Consider the following 22,320-nt stretch of genomic DNA (forward strand, 5'->3'; position numbering starts at 1 on the left):
CTCTCCTGAACTGAGGCTCAAATTTCCCTCTTTACTGTGCCCTCCCATTCTCCCTCTCCTCCACCTCACCTTCTCCTCTCTTCCCTTTTTCCCCGCTTCTCTCCTCCCCTGCCCTGCTCTTCTCTCTCTGCTTCACTCCCTTCCTCTGGTCTGACTTCTGCTCTGTCGTTTCATTCAGCCCGCCAGGGAGATTTTCTCCAATTTAGCATCCACCTCCTTCTCTACTGAAGTTTCTGATTTTAGTGACATGGTGTTCATTTCCAAGCTTCTGTTTGTTTTCTGAATTTTAACAGGATCCTGTTTCTTCTTGGTTACAACAGCTGCAACATTTTATCTTTCTGATCATATGCATTTACAAAGAATGAAGAAAAAGCCCAGACTAAGGTACATTACCATGAAAATTCATGCCAAGAAGAAGATCTTAAAAGCTTCAGAGAGAAAAAGGTCACATACAAAGGATCAGGAATCAGATGGTGTGGGACTTCAGCAGCAACACTGGAAGCTGGAAGGCAATGAAGCAATGCCCTCAATTCTAAAAGAAAGTTATTTCTACCCTGTAATTCTAGGATAAAATTAAAATATTCTCAGACTTACAAGAACTCAGAAAAGTTATCTCCTATGCATCCATTCTATCCTTTCACAGAATGCTACTGGAGAATGTATAAAATTAAAGAGAACCAAAAAAAAAAAAAGAGAGAGAGAGAGAGAGGATAGAGAATAAACAAATAAAAGATTAAATAGGATCCAACTGCAAAAAGAATTGAAATTCCCAGGCCCTAATTTCAAGCTATATTACAAAGCTATAGTAATCAAAACAGTATGATATTGGCACAAAAACAGACACACAGATCAGTGGAACAGAATAGCTTTCTATTCTCCCAGAAATAAACCCCGGTATATATAATCAATTGACTTTATGACAAAGAAGCCAAGAATATACAATGAGGAAAGGACAGTCTCATCAGTAAATGGTGCTGGGAAAACTGGACAGCTACCTGCAGAAGAATGAAACTAGACCACTTTCTTACACCACACAAAAAAATTAACGCAAAATGGATCAAAAACTTGAACATAAAACCTGAAACCAGAACACTCTTAGAAGAAAACTAGGTGGTAAGCTCCTTGACGTCAGTCTCAATGATTTTTTGGATTTGGCAACAAAAGCAAACGCCACAACAAACAAGTGGAACAACATCAAACTAAAAAGCTGTGCAGCAAAGAAAACCACTAACAAAATGAAAGAGCAACCTACCAAGTGAGAGGAAATATTTGAAAATCGTGTATCAGAAAAAGTTAACAGCCACAGTATATAAAGAATTCATACAACTCAATAGGAAAAAACAAAACCCACAATTCAATTAAAAAATGGGCAGAGGATCTAAATAGACATTTTGCAAGGATGGTCAGTGGGTACCTGAAAAGATGCTCACCATCAATAGTATCAGGGAAATGAAAATAAAAACCATAATGAGATACCTCCTCACACCTATTAGAATGAATGTTCATCAAAAAGAAAAGAAATATTAAGTGTTGGTGAGAATGTGGCAAAAAGGGAGCTCCTGTCCATTGTTGGCAGAAATTTAACTGGGGCAACTATTATGAAACCAGTATGGAGGGTCCTCAAAAAATTAAAAATGAAACTACCATACAATTCAGCAATTCCACTTCTGCATAATTACTTGAAGAAAACGAAAACAATAACTCAAAAAGACATATGCACCCCCATAGTCAATGCAGCTTTATTCACAAATGCCAACATATGGAAGCAGCCTCAGTGTCCATCAGTGGATGAATGGATACAAAAAAAATGTGGTGCATATATTCAGTGGAATGTTATGTGCCATAAAAAAGAAGGCAATCTTGCCATCTCCAACAATATGGATGGGCCTTGAGGGCATTACACTAAGTTTTACTAAGTCAGATGGAGAAAGGCAAACACTGTATGATCTCATTTATATGTAGAATCTGATCTCACCTATATGTAGAATCCGAGAAAAACAAACAACTTAAAAACAAAAAACAAAGAAGCATATGGATACAGAGGTGGAATGGTGGTAGGGGACAAAAAGTGAAGGGGATTAAAAGTACACACTTCCAGGGGTGTCTGGCTGGCTCAGTCGGAAGAACATACGATCTTGATCTCTGGGTTGTGAGTTCGAGACCCACATTGGATGTAGAGATCACTTAAAAATAAAATCTTAAAAAAATTAAAAAAAAAAAAAAGTACAGACTTCCAGCTATAAAATACATAAGTCATGGGGATGTAACGTACAACATGGTGACTACAGTTAATAATACTTAAAAGTTGCAAAGAGAGTAGATCGTAAATGTTTTCATCACAAGGGAAAAAATAATAAATTTTTTTAAAAAGAAAGAAATTGCCAGTGGGACAGCTGTACACCAGGACTAATGGAGGAGGAAAACACAATGCCCAGGAGTGATGCCTCCCCCCATGGAAAAAAAACAACCTGAAGTATGAAGACCATACTGAGAGGTTTTAGGAGTCTATCCCTTGAGATACATTAATGATAAGCACACAGAACACTAAACTAGCAAAAAACATGATACAGGTAATTCATTACAAGAAATGCAATCATAATTCACAAGAAACCTCAGTGAGGAAGAACATATAAATACAACCATGTAATAAGGAAATAACAAATACTTTTTTAGCCAAATATTGTGATCTAACTGTTGGAAGGATGAGGGGAAGAAAGCTGTGGGTGAGGGTGGGAGAGTGGTAAAGATGCTAAACCCTAATTTTATACAAGAAGTTATTACTATTAAAATTATAAAAATCCAGAAGGAACAGCATAACCATGTTCTTGAAAAATTTAGAAGCAAATAAGAAGACACAGCCCAAAGGACAAGTGATTGGCTCTGGAGAAAGGAAGTAAAAGGTTGGAAGAATGTTCTTTTTTATTATGAACATTGCAATACTACGGACATTTAAAGTATGTGTGTGTATAGATATATATTACTTTGTTAAAACAATAAAATGATACTTAAGAAAAAGAAAGCACCTAACACGTATAAAATACTATATATAAACAAAACAAAACACACATACAAAACTACAAAACCCATGATCTCTCTCTGTAATTCTGAAATCCAAAAAGCTCTAAAAACCCAAGCTAGGTGGCAAACTCCCTTAGAGGAAAACCTGCCTTGAACGGATGTGAGGCTTTTTATAAGCTTTATTTATCCCATTTCATGAATCAGTCATACCTCTCACTGCAGAAATAGTAGCATGTTTCATTAGGAGCTATTACCTGAACGCCCATTCCTGTCCTTGACCTCATGCTTATACGCAGCATATTTTCTATCTAAAATCAAGAAAATTTCAAATCCCAAAACACAGTCTCAAAGTGTTTGCATAAGGCTTGTTGTCACATGTTACCTATTTCCTATAGAGATATTTATGTGTTCACAAAGAAAAAGAACACAAAGGCTATATTCAAACCTGATATGTGGTTACCTCTGGGAATCAGGAAGGGGGACTTCAGTTTTATCCAAGGTGTCCCAATTTTTTGCAAGAACATCATTTCTAATTTCATTATGATTACACTATTAACTTTTAAAAATACAGAAACGACCAGAGGGACAGATGTCATCTTACTAATGATAGAGCTAAATGCAGCCTCTAGGAAGAAGGCATAGAGGGAAGGAGGATCTCCACCAGGAAACGCTATTGGAAACAGGGTCTTCACAGAGGTAATCATGTTAAGACGAGGTCATCAGGGTGAGCCCTAAGCCAACATGACTGTGTCCTTATCAGAAAAGGTAACACAGACACAGGGAGAAGAATGCAACGTGAAAAGAGACACACAGACGGCCGACAGAAGCCGAGACTGAAGGCCTACGGCTAATGCCAAGGAACGCCGAGGACGGCCAGCGAACCAGCAGGAACGAGGAAGGGGCAAGCACGGACTCTTCCCCACAGGCCAGAGAGGGTGCGGCCCTGTGGACAGCTTGAGTTCTGACGGCTGGACTCCGGAACCGCGAGACCATAAGGCTGTGTTGTCTTAAGCCCCCTCGTCTGTGGTACGTTGTCACAGCAGGCCTCACACAGCACCCGGGCCTACTCAGCGTGACCTCTCACTGACTGACAACACGGTCTACCTCAGACGTGAGTGTGTCTACAGCTCAGAGTCCACTGCCTCACACAAGCTAGGTGTCCAAAACAACGTGCAAAAGGAAGGAGCCTAGAAAGAAGTTTCAGGTGACAAGGTGTCAAACTCAAGTTTTGATGGAAATGTTTCAGGAACAACAGCTCCCAACCCCGGGGTCGTGACACCAGAGTAGAACCACAAGTTATAAAGTGCAAGCCAAAGTGAGGAATTCTTTTCTTTGCTTTTTAAAGGAACTGAAGTTAGAACTAATTCAAAGTAATTCCCATAATAAATGACTCCCTCACATTCCTGTGCATGCTGATCTGTTTTCCTGAACGTCACTGGGACAGGTGGGATCAGAAAGGCGTGCCAAGAATTGCATTCAACTCTGGAATACCCATGGAAGAGTATTTTACAGGGATAACATATAAGAACTGCTGCATGGAGAACAGAAGACAATGACTAATAGCAGCAGTAGTAGTAGTATTAATAAATAATGGCTCACAGTTATTAAGCACATACTCTTTTCTCGGCACATACTGCTATGCATTTTATAAATGCTGATTTATTTAGCTACACCTGGATTTTTGCAATAGCTCACAACCAGTCTCACTGAATGCACACCTGTCCCTAAAAATCTATTCTAAACAGCCAGAGTGATCCTCTGCTCAAATAACGTCACTCCTCTGCTCAAAGCACAGCTCCTATACCCATCGCCCAGAGGAAAAGCCCAAGCCCTTGGCGAAGGCCAAGCATCAGCAGGACCTAAATGCCTCTCTGACTTTATCACTAAGCCTCCTCCTGTCACGGGGCACCTGGGTGGCTCAGTGGTTAAAAGTCTGACTCTTGGGGCGCCTGGGTGGCACAGCGGTTAAGCGTCTGCCTTCGGCTCAGGGCGTGATCCCGGGGTCCTGGGATCGAGCCCCACATCAGGCTCCTCTGCTGGGAGCCTGCTTCTTCCTCTCCCACTCCCCCTGCTTGTGTTCCCTCTCTCGCTGGCTGTCTCTCTCTGTGTCAAATAAATGAATAAAATCTTTAAAAAAAAAAAAAAAAAAAGTCTGACTCTTGGGGCGCCTGGGTGGCACAGCGGTTAAGCATCTGCCTTCGGCTCAGGGCGTGATCCCGGCGTTCTGGGATTGAGCTCCACATCAGGCTCCTCAGCTATGAGCCTGCTTCTTCCTCTCCCACTTCCCCTGCTTGTGTTCCCTCTCTCGCTGGCTGTCTCTATCTCTGTCGAATAAATAAATAAAATCTTAAAAAAAAAAAAAAAAGTCTGACTCTTGATTTTGGCTCAGGTCATGATCTCAGAGTTGTGAGATCAAGGCCCACGTCGGGCTCTGCACTCAGCCGGGAGTCTGCTTAAGATTTTCTCTCTCCCTCTCCTTCTGTCCCAACCCATCCTGTGCTCTCTTAAAAAAAAAAAAAAAAAAAGCCTCCTCCTGTCACACCTCCTAGTCCTAACCACTGGCCTCCCTGCTGTTCCTCGATCTTGCCAAGCACCCTCCAGCTCAGTTCTTTCTTCTTGCTGCCCCCCCTCCTATACCACTTCCCCCCCAGATATACTGCAGGACTTACTGACCCACTTTCTTGGGTTCTGTGCTCAACTCAGTAAGGCCTTCTCTGATTACCCAGCAGTAACAGGGTGCAGGACCGCTGTGAGCCAAAAACCTTCCCCCATAGTTCAATCTGTTGCTAAACCTACTCAGCTGTAAAATTTCTCTTAGTCTTAAAACTTTTAAATGATACACTAGGACATTAAACTTTTTATGATGAACATATACCTGCAGCTGTTGAAGATCATCTTCCTGAATGTTCTGGGACAAATTATAAATCTAGAAAACAAAAATCCAGATTGATAACCACTCTAGTTTCACTTCAAAGGAATCCCAAATAAGCTAAACCATCTAACAGAAACTTTGTACAACTAGAGGTTTACATATAAGAACATAAGGTCTGTTCAAACAGTAATATTATCTGTCTTTTGGAAAACTGCATATGATGTTGAAATCACCTAATTCTTCCTTTACAGCTTAAAAATCAGTTTTCCTAAGTTCTCACCAAATCCCCATTTCCAGTGTGATGTAATTAATGTAATTTCATGTTCCACTTTTCAGACTTTTTTTGGAGTATTTTATACATACTGATGACCAAAGTGGAAAAATAATTAAAGCTCCTTATTGAGCTTAAGTTGTATCTATAGCTTAAAAAGAACATTTACACATCACCTAGGGATTCTGATAACAGAACTGAAAATAGATGTACTCCCTTTATCTTATTTCCTCCACAAACTTTTATCTTAATCAAGTGGTGATACCTGAACAGAACTAGTCATGGTGCTTAGAGCGAAGATGGTGGCACAATCTTTCACAGTGGACTGGCTATCAAACGCCCCCTGGGTATCCATCAGAACAACTGCAACCTAAAAGAAAGGGAAATAACAACAAAATATGTTAGACTGAGAAGGGGAAAAATGTAGAAAAGAAATTGAGAAGTACAGGTAACAATTACATGAGGCTTTGGCACCTGTTTGTAGTTCTACAGAAAAGTAGTTATTGAAGTGCCTTGTCTTGATCAGAGAATTTTTCTGGAGAGGATTATCTGCTCTGACATGATGATATGGCATGAAACAGAGACCTACAAAGCAGTATGTATAGACACGGAACGTGCCCCACCAATTAAAAGAGCCAAAAGGTGAGACCAATTAGCTCACTTAGCAAGCCATTCAGATATTTTTATTCAGAAAGTAATAATATGTTATCACTTTTCCGTAACTTACATATCAAGTCCATGAATCACATATTATATTTTTTAGTTTATTTTCTTATCCCCAATCCTCTACTGTGGTAAAACAGATATGATATAAATCCACGCAAAAGAAAGTATAATGCAAAATAGAGAGATAAAACCAAACCAAATAAAGTTTCCAGCCAGCCTCAATGCACTGAAACCTAATGACAGACATGAAGGCTTTATCCTTTCCACACTTTATCCAGTTTGTGAAGAGGATACTGTCAAACTAAACAAGGAATCAGCATTAATCATGGCTGAGACAAATGAATATCCACACAAGAGAACAGTATTGGATCCCAACCTCAGATCATATACAAAATGGATCAAATTAACTCAAAATGGATCAAAAACCTAAATGTAAGAGATAAAACCATAAAACCCCTAGAAGGAAACAGAAGTGTAAATCTTCAGGACCTTGGATTAGGCAATGGTTTCTTATTTTTTTTCTTTTTTTTTAAGATTATATTTATTTGAGAGAGAGCACGCGCCTGCACATGAGGGGAGAAGATCAGCAGAGGGAGAAGCAGACTTCCCACTGAGGAGGGAGCCCAATTCAGAGCTGGATGCCCAAACTCCCAGGATCATGACATGAGCTGAAGACAGATGCTTAACCGATTGAGCCACCCAGGCACCATAGGCAATGGTTTCTTAAATATGACACATAAAGCACAAGCAACCAAAGAAAAAAATACACAAATTGGACTTCATCAAAATTTAAAACTTTTGCACATCAAGAGACACTATCAAGAAAATAAAAAGACAACCTACAGAATGAAAGAAAATAATTGCAAGTTATCTATCTGGACAAGGTCTAGTATTCAGAATATACAAAGAACAATTCAACAATAAAAAGACAAATGATCCAACTAAAAAATGAATTTGATTTGAATAGATACTTCACCCGAGAAAATATACAAATGGCTAATGAGTACATAAAAATATTCTCAACATCATTAGTCATTGCGGAAATGCAAATCAAAGCCACAATGAACCAAATAAAAAGCTTCTGAACAAACAAAATTTTAAATTTTAAATTAAAAAAAAAAAGCTTTTACACGGCAAAGGAAACCATCAACAAAACAAAAAGGCACTACTGAGTAGATGATAGCTGCAAATGATACATCCAGTAAGGGGTTAATGTCTAAATATATAAAGAACTTACACGACTCAGCACTAAAAAGGAAATAATCTGATTAAAATGTAGGCAGAGGATCTGAATAGACATTTTTCCAAAGAAGACATACAGATGGCCAACAGACACATGAAAAGATGCTCAACCTCATTCACTAATCAGGGAAATACAAATCAAAACCACAATGACATATCAGTCGGAACGGCTAGTATCAAAAAGAAACAACAAGGGGCGCCTGGCTGGCTGAGTTGGTAGAGCATGAGACTCTTGATCTTCGGGTCATGAGTTCGAGCCCCACATTGGGTGTAGAGATTACTAAAGAAGAAAAGGAAAAGAAATAACAAGTGTTGGTGACAATGTGAAGAAAACAGAACCCTCATGCACTGTTGGCGGGAATATAAACTGGTGCAGCCACTTTGGAAAACAGAATGAAGGTTCCTCAAAAATTTAAAAATAGAAATACCATATGATCCACTTCTGGGTATTTACCCAAAGAAAACAAAAACACTAATTTGAAAAGATACATGCACCCCTGGGTTTATTGGGGCATTATTTACAAAGCCAATATAGAAGCAGCCCAAGTGTCCACCAACAGATAACTGGATAGAGAAGATGTGGTATACATCTTTGACTATTACTCAGCCATAAAAAGAAAGAGAGAGAGAGAGAGAGAGATCTTGCCATTTGCAACAACATGCATAGACCCAGTTAGTATTAAGCTAAGTGAAATAAGTCAGACATAGAAAGACAAATGTAATTTCACTCGTATGTAGAATCTAAAAAACAAAACAAAAGTACTCTTAAATACAGAGAACTGGTGGTTGCCAGAGGGAGGTGGATGGGAGAATGGATGAAACAGGTAAAGGGGACTAAGAGGTACAAACTTCAGTAATAAAATAAATAAGTCAAGAAGATGATAAGTACAGCATAGGAAATATAATCAATGATATTGTAATAACATTGTATGGCAACCAATGGTAACTACACTTACATGGTGAGCAATGAATAATGTATAGAACTATCAAATCAAGATGTTGAAACTAATGTAACAGTTTTGTTGTATGTATGTCAATTATACTTCAAGAATTAAAAAAAAAAAACTTTTCCAAAAAATTTTAAAAATTAGAAAAATAAAACCACAGTGAGATACTGCTTCACACCTAGGGTGGCTGTAATCAAAAAGACAAACAAGATGGGGTGTGGCAAGCATATGGCAGGCCTAGGAGCCTTTCCAGTGATGCTAGGAGCCTTTCCAGTGATGCTAGGAGCCTTTCCAGTGATGCTAGGAGCCTTTCCAGTGAGAATGCAGGGTGCTACAGCTGCTTTGGGAAGCATTTTTGCAGTTTTTCAAAAGGTTAGATATGTAGTTGCCATATGACCCAGAAACTGCACTCCCAGGTATATACCCAGAAGTACTGAAAACATGCTTAATCCTACAACTCAACAGGAAGGAAGGAAGGAGGGGAGGAAGGGAGAGAGGAAGGGGAGGGAGGGAGAGAGGAAGGGGAGGAAGGGAGAGAAGAAGGAAGGGAGGGAATAATCTGATTAAATAAATAGGCAAAGGACTTGAATAGACATTTCTCCAAAGACGACATACAAATGGCCAACAGGTATGTGAAAAGGTACTCAGTATCACTCATCATCAGGAAAATACAAATCAAAACCACAATGAGATACCATCTCACACCTATTAAAATAGGTACTATCAAAAAAAAACCAAGAGAAATAGGGGCACCTGTCCGGCTCAGTCGGTAGAGCATATGACTCTTGATCTCAGGGCCATGGGTTCAATCCCCCCTGTTGGGCACAGAGAGTACTTAGAAAAAAAGAAATAGTAAGTGTTGGCTAGGATGTAGAGAAATCAGAGTCCTTGCACACTGATACAAAATCATACAGCTGCTATGGAAAATAGTATGGAAATTCCTCAAAAAATTAAAAATAGAACTACCTTATGATCCAGCAATTCCTCTTCCGGGTATATACCCCAAAGATTTCAGACCAGTATCTCGAAACATCTCCATTCCTATGTTCACTGCAGCAAGATTCACAACAGCCCAGATATGGAAACAACCTAAATGCCCATCAACTGATGAATGGATAGAAAAAATGTGGTATCTACCTACAATGGAATACTACTGAGCCTTAAAAAGGAAGGAAATCCTGCCATATGTGATAACATGAATGAACCCAGAGGATATTAAGTGAGATAAGTCAGTCACAGAAGGACAAACACTGCTTGATTCCACTCATGCAAGGTATCTAAAATAGTCAAACTCAGAGAAACAGAGTAGAATGGTGGTTGGCAGGGGAGAAGGGGAAACAGGACTTGTTTGATGGGTATAAAGTTTCAGTTATGCAAGATGGATGAGTTCTCAAAATCTGCTACACAACAGAGTGCTTACAGCCGACAGTACTATACTGCGTACTTGAAATTTTATTAAGAGGGTAGATCTCAGGTTAAGTGCTCTTACCACAGTAAAAACAAGGAAAAAGAAAGGATATGTTCACACAAACATTTGTACATGAATGTTCATGGCAGCATTATTCATAATAACCACAAAGTAAAAATAACCCAAATGTCCTTCAAATGATGAAAAGATAAAGTGTGACTGGTCCACACAACAAAGTATTATTCAGCCACAAAAGCGTTCAAGAGTTCAGCTGAGGACTGACAAGAACGTGCACGGGAGGACACTACCTGAGGCTAGAGACAACCAATCAAAAGGTTTAGAGAAAACAGTACCCAGTGCTTACAGAGGGCCAACAACGGGCCTGTTCCCTCCAACCAGACTGAAAAAAAATCCCATAATTCTAGAGTACTCAGAAAAGTACCTGCCTCAATAAATGAGGAATAATAATAAGTGAGGAATAAATAGCTCTAGATTAAATACTACCCTGGTGCCATTCAATAAACCTTAAAAGACAGAACAGAAAGGATCCAACAGTTTCCAAATTTTTTAACTGCAGCCTAGAATAAGGTCAGGGAAAATATGGGAACTGCAGGAAATCAGGGAAAACATTAAGAAAATAAGACCCAATGAGGAGAAAAATCAATGAAAATTAACCCAGAACAGGGACACCTGGGTGGGTCAGTTGGTTAAGCGTCAGACTCTTAATCTCAGCTCAGGTCTTGATCTCAGGGTCGTGAATTCAAGCCCTGAGTTGGGCTCCATGCTGGGCGTGGAGCCTACTTAAGGGGGAAAAAAAAAAAAACAGAATAGATACAGATGTTAAAATTAACAGAAAATGACTCTAAAACAGCATTCTGTATAACTATACTCCATATATTCAAAAAGTTAAGTAGTGACATGAAAGACATAAAAAAGACCTAACTTCCAGGGACAAAAATCACAACTTCCACCATGAAAAATACACTGGATTATAAAGACTTGGCAACTTGAAGGCCTAGCAACAGCAACTGCCCAAAAAGAAACAAAGAGAAAAGCAAGTTAAAAAAATGAATCGATCAGCTATGGGACAGCCTGACCTATGCATACTAGGAGTCCCCAAAAGGAATAAGGGAGAAAAAACTTGAAGAAATAATGGCCAAAAAATGTAAAAATTTGATAAAAACTATGAACTTGCAAATTCAAGAGGCTCAACAAAATCCAAACACGAGAAACATGAAGAGAATTACACTAAGGCACATCATAATCAAATTGCTCCAAAAATAAAAAAATGCTAACTGTTAAAAGCAACTAGAAAAAAAAAAAGACAGGTGAAGCACGCACAAGAACAAAGATAAGGATAACAGCAGATTCGTCATCAGAAACAATCAGGAAAAAGACAAAAGAACTGACATCTTAAAGCACAGAAAGAAAAAACTGCCAGCCTAGAATTCCATACCCAGCATAAGTATTTTCCGAAAAAAGGCAAAATGAACACTTTGCAGATATATGAACCCTAAAAGAAGTCAGTACCAGCAGAACAGCACTACAAGAAACATTAAAGGAAGTCCTTTAGGCAGAAGGAAAAATGGACACAAAAAATAGAAATATAGACACCCAAAAATGAAGAGCACAGTTAATGATAACTACATGGGTAAATATATGGCTTTTCTTTTTTTTTTTCCAAAGATTTTATTCATTTATTTGAGAGAGAGAGCGAGAGAGAGAGAGAGAGAGAGCATGCTGGAGCATGATGGGGGGGAGGGGGCAGAGGGAGGAGCAGACTTCCCGCTGAGCAGGGAGCCCAACATGGGCCTCTGGGTCTTGATCCCAGGACCCTGAGATCACGACCTGAGCTGAAGGCAGATGCTTAACCCACTGAGCCACCCAAGCACCCCTGGCTTCCTTCTTACTATTTAAATATCTTTAAAAGATAATTGAATGTTTTAACTGATCATTTAAACACAAAAAATAAATACAATGTTATTAAAGTAAAATATGTGACAACAGTCCAAAAGTTGGAGGGGAGAAATGGAATGTCAATTATATCAAGATAAAGCTGTTAAAAAATTAAAGGTTGGATAAAATAATATCTAAAGACCTTCCAAAGAAAAAATTTATAATGTAATAATTCAATGTTACAACTTCTTATTCTCCTAGATTCTTTTTCTTTAAAATATATGTGATAACCTCTCCATTTTGCTGCATATTTTTTGTATGTGCATCTATGCATTAAAAAAAAATTAGAGGGGTGCCTGCGTGGCTCAGTCAGTTAAGCATCTGCCTTCGGCTCAGGTCATGATCCTAGGGTCCTGGGATCAAGTCCCACATCAGGCTCCTTGTTCAGCAGGGAGCCTGCTTCTCCCCTCTGCCTGCCACTCCCCCTGCTTGCACTCTCTCTCTCTTTGACAAATAAATAAATAACATCTTTAAAAAAAAATTAGAGGGTTTTCCAATATACCTTTCTCCTGGAATCTCACTAAAAGAGAAAGAGTAATAAACAGTAAAAGAATTAATGAGGAAATTTATAAGGAAAAAGAATAAAAAATGTGGAAACAGCAATCAAGACTTGTGCATCAACTCTCCAGCTCCCAAAATATCAAATGGCGTAGCATTTAGGAAAAGGCTGAAACTGAACAATCTGAAGGGGGGATTTGAAACCTTAAGCCCTGGAAAGACTCAAGAATGAAAGGCAGCAATAGCTGTGAAAGCATGCTTTAGAATGGAACTAGAAACAGAAGGAATGGGTTAAAATCCGTTTAAGAGGGGCGCCTGGGAAGGGGTGCCTGGGTGGCTCAGTCGTTAAGCAGCTGCCTTCGGCTCAGAGCGTGATCCCAGGATGCTCCGCTGGGAGCCTGCTTCTTCCTCCCACTCCCCCTGCTTGTGTTCCCTCTCTCGCTGGCTGTCTCTCTCTCTGTCAAATAGATAAAATAAAATCTTTAAAAAAAAAGGGGGGGGTGCGCCTGGGTGGCTCAGCCATTAAGCAACTTCCTTGGGCTCAGGTCGTGATCCCAGGATCCTGGGATTGAGCTCTGCACCGGGCTCCCTGCTCAGCGGAGAGCCTGCTTCTGCCTCTCACACTCTCCCTGCTTGTGTTCCCTCTCTAGCTATTTCTCTGTGTGTCAAATAAATAAATAAAATCTTTTAAAAAAAAAAACTGTTTAAGAAACAGTGATAGCCCCAAATTCTCTCTGCCACTTTGAGAAGACACATGACTTGCCCCTGACAAAAAAATGTAGGGCAGGCTGTAGGACTATAGCTTACTGGGCACGGAAGAGATGGGGTAAGAGGTCTACTGATGGCTGGGGGACAGGAGTGGGTGCTCACCTTCTGCATGTGAGACGCCCTAGTGTCCTGTATCTGCTTAGCTCCCAGAAAAGTAGCGGCCAAGTCTATGTCACCCGCACAGGGTAAGAAAGCAAAGAACAGAAGTAATATCTGAAACAGTTGAGATCATTAACCCCTGGGAAGTAAAAATAAGCAGAGGGAAGAACAGGGCACTTGATAGCTACTTTTTGGTTTTGACAGCTATTTTTTGTTAAAAACCTTGTATTACTGGGGTGCCTGGTTGGCTCAGTCGGTTAAGCCTCTGCCTTCCACTCAGGTCATGATCCCAGGGTCCTGGGATGGAGCTGCACATCGGGTTCCCTGCTCAGTGGGGAGCCTACTTCTCCCTCTGCCCCTCCCCCTGCTCGTGCATTCTTTCTCTCTCTCTCTCTCAAAATAAAATCTTTAAATTAAAAAAAAAGAAACCTTATATTACTACTTGACCTTTTAAAATATACTCGTGTTATTTTTAAACCATGCACTTACATCATTTTGATAAAAATTATTTTTTAATTTGATTATCAGAGTACACATTAAAGTTCTCGTTCTGTGGTTGTTTTGTTAATTTACAAGTCTTTTCTTCCTTACCTTCTTCCCACCCGGCTTCTCCACGGTGAAAACTTCACTCCAGATCTGAATCCCTGTTGTTTCTGGGTCAGAGCCCCCTCTCCATGAAAACCCCGTTAATGGTTCTTCTGAGTCACCCAACCAATTTGAATGGCCACCTTCCTTCTATAGGAAAAATAAGAAATCTCCATTACATCTTAAATTTTGAGTAATTTTACCTATCAAGGATAATACCTGAGCTTATTTTGCTCTTTTGGACACGAAAGTCTCATTTTCCAATCTGAAATGAAATAATTCGAGCTTACCTGGAAATATAAGTATCGTAGCATAAAGTCCAGGAAGAAGGACTTGCCCTTTCGGAAGGCACCAGCCACCGACACCACCACCACATCAAGGTCTCGGATGTGGTCCTGCAAGAGAATGCTGGCCAAGGCCTTCTCTTCTAGCTCAAAGGAATGCTGGTCTTTCTGAACCAAAACAACCTGCACTGGACCAGGCTTTCCACTCTCCATGGCATCACCTAGATTGTTGTAGAGAAAAAAAAAATTAGTTTCAAATATTTTTTAAATTTGTATTTTTGAACATGGGAAAAGCAAAAACTTCTTAAATGGCACAAAAGCACTAACCACAGAAGAAAAAACGACAAATTAGAGTTTTTGCTCATTAAATGACATCATTAATGGGGGATGGGGCAACTGGGTGATAGATATTAAGGAGGGCATGTGATGTAATGACCACTGGGTATTATATAAGACTGATGAATCACTGACCTCTAACCACTGAAACCAATAATATATTATATGTTAATTAACTGAATTTAAATTTTTAAAAAAGACATCAAGATAAAGTAAAAATGAAAACCACAGACCAGGAGAAAATATTCACAATACTTATATCCAAAATCTCATATCCAGAATCAACACAGAAATCCGTAACAGAAGGTCAAATATTTCAATTTTTAAAATAGTAATAAGCAAAAGGCACTTCATTAAAAAAAGGATACCCAAATGGTCTATAATCCTATGAAGACATGCTTAAATACCATTACTTACCAAAGAAATAGAAATTAAAACCATAATGAGATACCACTACCTGTCACAACAGAATGGGGCTAAAATTGAAAAGACTGACAATATCAACCATGGGAGAAGCTGTGGTACGACTGAAATTGTCGCGTATTCTAATGGGAATATAACCACTTTGGAAAAGTGCTTGGCAGTAGCTACTAGAACTAAACATACCTATGATCCAGCAATTCTACTCTTAGGTATATAACTTAAGAGAAATAAGTGCTTATGCCCACCAAAAGACATAAATACAAGAATGTTCACACCAGGGGCGCCTGGCTGGCTCAGTCGGTTAAGCAGCTGTCTTCAGCTCAGGTCATGATCTCAGGGTCCTGGGATTGAGCCCCACATGGGGCTTCCCTGCTCGGCGGGGAGTCTGCCTCTCCCTCTACCCCTCCTCTGTGCTCATGCTCTCTCTCTAATAACCATATAAAGATGAGCAGAGTGCCTGAGGTGGGGCTCGATCCCAGGACCCTGAGATCATGACCTGAACCAAAGGCAGCCACTTAACCGACTGAGCCACCCAGGCGCCCCAATATATAAAATCTTTAAAAAAAAAAAAAAAAAGTTCACATCAACTTTATTCAAAATAGTCCAAAACTAGAAACAATTCAAATGTCCACCAGCAGTAGAAAGGGGTGCCTGCCACAGCTAAGCCTTTCACATACATTTTATTTAATCCTCAGAACAACCCCATGTGGTAAATACTACTACCTCATTTTTAAAAATAAGGAAACTAGGGCTTACAAAAGTTAAACATCTTGTCCAACGGGTTCTGGAGAAAAGCCTGAAAGGATCTTTAGGTGGCTAGGACTTGCAGATCATTCTTAATAACCTAGTCAACATTTTAGGGGCAATTAATTCTTTAGCTCAAAATTAAGCACCAACTAATAGTTTCCCTACCAGAGTTGAAAGCAGAAAGATATCAATTTTTTGAAATTCACAGAGCCACTTAGTAGCTATGGATTTATGGGAAGTTTATGAAAAACTACCAGTGTGACCTAGTAAAGCCTAGAAGCAAAGCACTATTTCCCTAAGTGTGAGTATGTACCACTGGTCACTGGCATTAAAGACGTTTTCATGTAGTTAAAAGGACATTTGTTTATTTTATTAATTATGTATTTTAATGTATAAAAGGAAACAAAACCATGTTTTAATGGATTATTACTTAGAAGGATGCTAAGTTTAAAAGGTGAATCAATTCAGAGTAAATTAAAAAACAAATATGAAGCAAAGCACAGTAAGGTAAGCAGATATGGCCAAAATCACAAATATAGTCCCCAAATTACTTTTGTCTCGGAAGCACTGAAGGCTGCATGATCACAGCAGACAAAAATCAACAAAACAGCTTGACTGCCAGACTCTACCCATTAAGCTATGGGAACGGCTGCTCACTTTTTAAACTATATCAGAAAGCAACAAAAGGTTCTTGCCATTTTATATTTTTATCAAACTAGTGGAAAACAAGTTAAAAATATACATTAACTGTCATGATATGGTTGTAATAAATGTATATTACTATTTTTCTTTCCCATTACTGCCTGGATAAAAAGGAAACATTTCTGTGAATAACCTCTTACGGTTCTTCATTGCCACAACAGCAGATGAATCCAGGACCTAAAGACCTTCAATCTTTCATAGAAAAGAACTAACGAGAACAATTCATTCAGATCTTATGGATAAGCCTCAGGGTCAAGTACTGTGCAAGATGCAGAGTGGTTCCAAAGTCCCAGAGATGGCTGGTTGCTCCCCCAACATTCATTTTCCCCTCCTGCTATGGCAACTGATTTTTAGCTGGGCATAAAAACTGCCCAAAAGAAACCCATTTTCAACCCAATCTTGTAGCAGGGGTATCACTGTATGACTAAGTTCTGACTGAAAATGATATAGCAACTTCTGGGACATGCATTTTCCCCTTTCCTCCTAGCTGGATGCATTCGTGGGAGGGAGTCATCCTGCACCAGGCACATGAGGGCAATGCCCCAGAAATACTGGAGCAACAAGAGAGGGAGGGTTTAGGACTTCATGTAGCAGAACTGCCCTGCTGGCTCACTTTTATGTGAAATATATAAACAAATGTCTACCTTGTTTAGATAACTAATTCAAAGGCTGTATCAGGTATGACCAAACCCAGTAACCAGTACAACAGTCCCCCAGGACTTCACAATTAAGTTCATGATACTGGCTCTTTCCATCTATTAAACCATTCAAGTTTACTGAGCAATGTGAATGTCCTGACACTTAGCAGGCACACAATAAACAATCATAAAAAGAATGAATCATATGTACTGTAATATAGCTGAAGGCCACAGCCCTGAGGATGCAGGTGGTTTTGCCAGAGCAACAGGCACAGAAGATAAGATTACCTGGGCTACTGACAAGATGGAATAATCCAATGACAAGAATGTATGCAGCTGTGCACAATGAACTGGACTTCAAGAGAAGAGGAAGACCACTGAGGACACTTGGGGGGAAAAAGGTGATAAGGCCCTTCACTCATCTCTTCCTTTCTTTCTGCCTACAGTACAGTGAAAAGGAAGAGAGAACCAGGCTATGTTTAATTGGAGGAGCTGGGGTGATCTTGCATTTCTCTTCAAACAGTTTACTGGGCATGCTGGATTTAAAAAGATCTTGTTCCTTTGGTTTTGGTCCACTTAAGGGAAAAATCATTGTGAACTGCACACATCACCAACAATTCAATTTAAACAAACAGAGTTGCTCACTTTTCACCGTATCATCTTTCTCTCTCACTTCCTAAGACAAGACAGTATCTTTTTTTCTAAAAGATTTATTTATTTTGAGAGAGTGAGCGAGCGGGGGGAGGGGCAGAGGGAGAGAATCTCCAGCAGACACCACACTGAGCATGGAACAGGACGCAGGGCTCAATCCTCCCTCTGGCCCCATCCTCTGCGTATCACTTTACATGGTATACTAAAAAGAAAACAGGTTCTGGAATCAAGATACAGCAGGGCTTGAATGCTTACTTTCTCCCCTCTAGAATGTAAATTCCATGAGGACAAGAATTTTTGTCTCTTCTGTTCAGTATCCAGACATAGTAGATACCCAATAAATATTTGTGGAATAACTAAATAAACTCCACCACTTAGTCTCGATGTGACTGGATAAATTTCTAACCATTTAGCTCCATTTAGAAATTGAATACTCATTTCAAAGCCCAGAGTCTAACACATATTAGGAACTCAATAAAGTGGTCCCACTTTCCTATTTCCACTAAAACCTCATACATACTATATTATCCCACCCAGTATAATATTATCATTTGTAATCATGATTTATCACCCAACTGGGAACTTCTAGGGAGTAGGGGAAACTATCACGTTCAGCCCCAGTATCTAAAAGGAAGAATAACAGTTTCCTAGTATTGTGAACACTAAACCCAGTAACACTTGTCAAGCACCTCAATAAAAACCAGTTTCTTCCCTTCCCCCATGTGGTCTCCTTTCTTTCTCAGCCAAACTCCTTGAAGGTATGTCTTCAACCACTTACCTACCCATTCCCTTCTCATTGCCTTACAACCTAACTTCCCTCTCAATCTTCTTACTGAAACTATTAGCTAGTTTATCCATGACCTCTCTTGCCAAATCCAACGGCCCTTTCTTCATTCTCATTCAACACCCTCTACAAAAAACACAACTGCCACCTGCTTCCAGAACTCCTGAAAACCTCTGGTCTCAGTGACAGTGACCATTTCTAGCTTCCTCCCAACCTCTTCACCGTCTCCTTTCACTACTTCTTTTTCTCTTCAGCCTCCTGTGAGCTCCACTGGTGCTCTGCCTCAGTCTTGCAGTTCTCCTTCACCCCTGCAATGAGCTCTTTACTCATAATTTCACTTTACCCTCTTTCGGTGATGCAACTTCATTAATTTCTAACCTGCATTCAGGTCCAAACATACAACTGCCTCAGGGACAGATGCACCTGGATATTCCACCATCACCTCCTTCTCAGGAGTAATATGTAGAAATACATGGGCATACGAGTCAAGAGACGAGTTCCTGTTCCAGTTCTACCACTAACAGCCTGTGTGATTCTGGGCATGTCTGGTCTTTGGTCTCAAGAGTGAAACGAGTCAAGATTTAATGTTTAGAAACCCTCCAGTACTGGGGCACCTGGGTGGCACAGCGGTTAAGCGTCTGCCTTCGGCTCAGGGCGTGATCCGGTGTTGTGGGATCGAGCCCCACATCAGGCTCCTCTGCTATGAGCCTGCTTCTTCCTCTCCCACTCCCCCTGCTTGTGTTCCCTCTCTCGCTGGCTGTCTCTATCTCTGTCAAATAAATAAATAAAATCTTTAAAAAAAAAAAAAAAAAAGAAAGAAACCCTCCAGTACTAACACTTTCTATGTCTACTTGTGGCATTATCGCAATGAATCCTCTCACTTAACTCCACTTCTCTCAAATCTCTACCTCTCGGCCTCCATATCTTCCCTGACTCTACCTTCTTATATACTATATAGCTCTAAATCCAATCATTTCCTCCTTTATTTTAGATTTGAGAGAGTGAGCGAGCACGGGGGGGGGGGGGGAGCCACAGAGAAAGAGGGAGAGAGGATCTTAAGCAGACTCCGCACTGAGCATGCAGCCCGATGTGGGGCTTGATCCCATGACCTTGAGACCACAACCTGAGCTGAAACCAAGGGTTGGACGCTTAACCCACTGCGCCACCCAGGCACCCCTCATTTCCTCCTTCTAGGACTTAAGCTTGTTTTAGCAAAGGTTGTTACTCTCTAGTGAGGCAGAATGTACAGGAGAAAGGCCTTCCCTAACACTCAGGGCCCAGCTGTACAATGACTGTACAACACCATGAATAAATCATTTAACTTCTCTGTGTCTCAGTTTCCTCTACAAAACCAGGCAGTTAGGTGAAGCTATTTTGTAGCTCTAAGATTCAATGACTCTTTAACAATTGAAAATTTCCTGCAAAATGTCTAAATTGGCCAAACTTGCTAGGTAACCTATGCATTCCTTGGCTTTATTTAAATTGTACTGGCCCAGCTAAAGAACAGATCAAAATTTATAATGATAAAAACATTAAAGCAACTTGCTCAGTAAGGACACACACAAAAGCTTTTGAGGTTTAGGGTTTTGTTTTGAGGGTTTGGGGGAGGATGGGGGAGGGGTTACCCCAATTGCATTGAAATTACTCCCACTTCTCAGGAATCTTAAACTCTGGAGAGCTAACCTCCAAGAATGGTATTAGAAACACCTTTAGATGACATCCTTCCATGCCTTCTCCCTTTTGTGAAGCAATTAGCCACTCCGAGACAACAGTAATGCTCACTTATATGAACAGTTAATGCTTATTTAGATGCAGAGTTAATGCTGTATTATGTTCATTTATATGAATGAATAACAGATGAGACACTCTGGTACACATACAAAGATATGACCTGACCATAGTCACATCTGTCATCCATATTCACGTAAGTGAACTTAAAACCTATGTTTTTAAAAAAAGATGAGTAGAACAAACCCTGTATCACACTGCCATTTCTGACTATTGCTGTAAATAGCAAATGGTAATACTGAATCAGCCTTCATTTCAGTTATGTAGGAAGTGCTGAAAATATCTGGATAATTAAAAAGCCTTTCAAGAGTTTATGTGGCAGCTACAACTTTTTTTCTAATTACTTTTAAAGTACTCATTTAGCCTTTACTTTTGGCACAACACACCTTAACCCACACTAACCAATAGGTTTAAATATGCCTGTTCAAATAGACTGGCTCTGCACTAAAATGACAAAAACAGACAACCCAAGTAGAAAGAAGGTGAAAGACTAACAGGTGAAACTAATTATCATAGGGGAAACTTTGTAGAGATCTCAGCAAATTACAGCATTAATTCTTCTAGAATGATCTGAATTTTTGTCTTAAAGATTTTTTATTTATTTATTTGAGAGAGAGAAAGAGAGAACACATGAGCAGGAGGGGCAGAGGGAGAGGGAGAGACAATCTCAAGCAGACCCTGCACTGAGTAAGGAGCCCAAAAGGCTCCATCTCATGACCCAGAGATCACAACCTGAGCCAAAACCAAGACTCAAACTCTCAACTGACTGCTCCTCCCAGAAGCCCCTGCAGCTACTTTTTAAAGTCTTTTAGGGGTGCCTGGGTGGTGCAGTCAGTTGAGCATTCAATTCTTGGTTTCAGCTCAGGTCACAATGGAAGGATCCTGGGATGGAGCCCCACATCCGGCTCCACACTCAGTGTGGAGTCAGCTTGAGATTCTTTCTCCCTCTGCCCCTCCCGCTCATGCTCTCTCTAAGATAAATGAATAAAATCTTAAAAAAAAAAGTTTTAAAAATTCAAAAGTGGCTGCATAGGCTAAATAAAAGTCGGTGAGACTACTGAATCATAACTGGCCTTTTCAGTCCTATGGAAAACATACATTCTAAGAAATAAATTCTATCAAAAAACATTATAGCAGAAAAAAAGTTTAAATTCCCCTCAAATATTTGAAAAGACCATCTGAACAGTGATAAATTCAATGAAACTAGTTACCTGGAAGCAGTTACAACTGCTATTTCAGGAAATTCATATGGAATTTAGTTGATCAATTCGACAGTGCAGACCAGGGTTTCTCAACCTCGGCACTACTGGTATTTTGGGCTGGGTAACTCTTTGTTGTACGGAGCTAGCGTATTCATTGTAGGATACTTAGCAGCAGCTCTGGCCTCTACCCACTAGATACCAGTAGTGCTACCGCCTGGCTGTACGATCCAAAAATGTCTACAGATATTGCTAAATGTCTCACTGCAGCAAAATCACCCTGGGTTAAGAACCACTACGGGAGAGCCAGCCCCACCGCTCGTCTTTACTATTCAGAGTTCCAAAAAGCAAATTAACTACAGTTTCAGAAACATTTCACTAAGTAGACTGTATGACTCAGGGTAAAGTTATGACCTGAGTTTTCCACTCTCCTTTTGA

General features: G+C 39.9%; 1 protein-coding gene across 1 annotated transcript in view; it reads right to left on the reverse strand.

Annotated features, from left to right (window-relative positions):
- The window catches only part of ATL3 (atlastin GTPase 3), a 43,905-nt gene that overhangs the window by 18,120 nt on the left and 3,465 nt on the right, over positions 1-22,320 (reverse strand). The window contains exons 2-5 of the mRNA XM_026483408.4: positions 14,621-14,835; positions 14,337-14,480; positions 6,427-6,531; positions 5,894-5,944 (exon numbers count right to left, since the gene is read on the reverse strand). Of these exons, the coding sequence (XP_026339193.1) occupies positions 5,894-5,944; positions 6,427-6,531; positions 14,337-14,480; positions 14,621-14,835 (515 nt within the window). The remainder of the gene's footprint in view (positions 1-5,893; positions 5,945-6,426; positions 6,532-14,336; positions 14,481-14,620; positions 14,836-22,320) is intronic.

This window comes from Ursus arctos, unplaced genomic scaffold (assembly GCF_023065955.2).
Source record: "Ursus arctos isolate Adak ecotype North America unplaced genomic scaffold, UrsArc2.0 scaffold_23, whole genome shotgun sequence".
NCBI lineage: Eukaryota > Metazoa > Chordata > Mammalia > Carnivora > Ursidae > Ursus > Ursus arctos.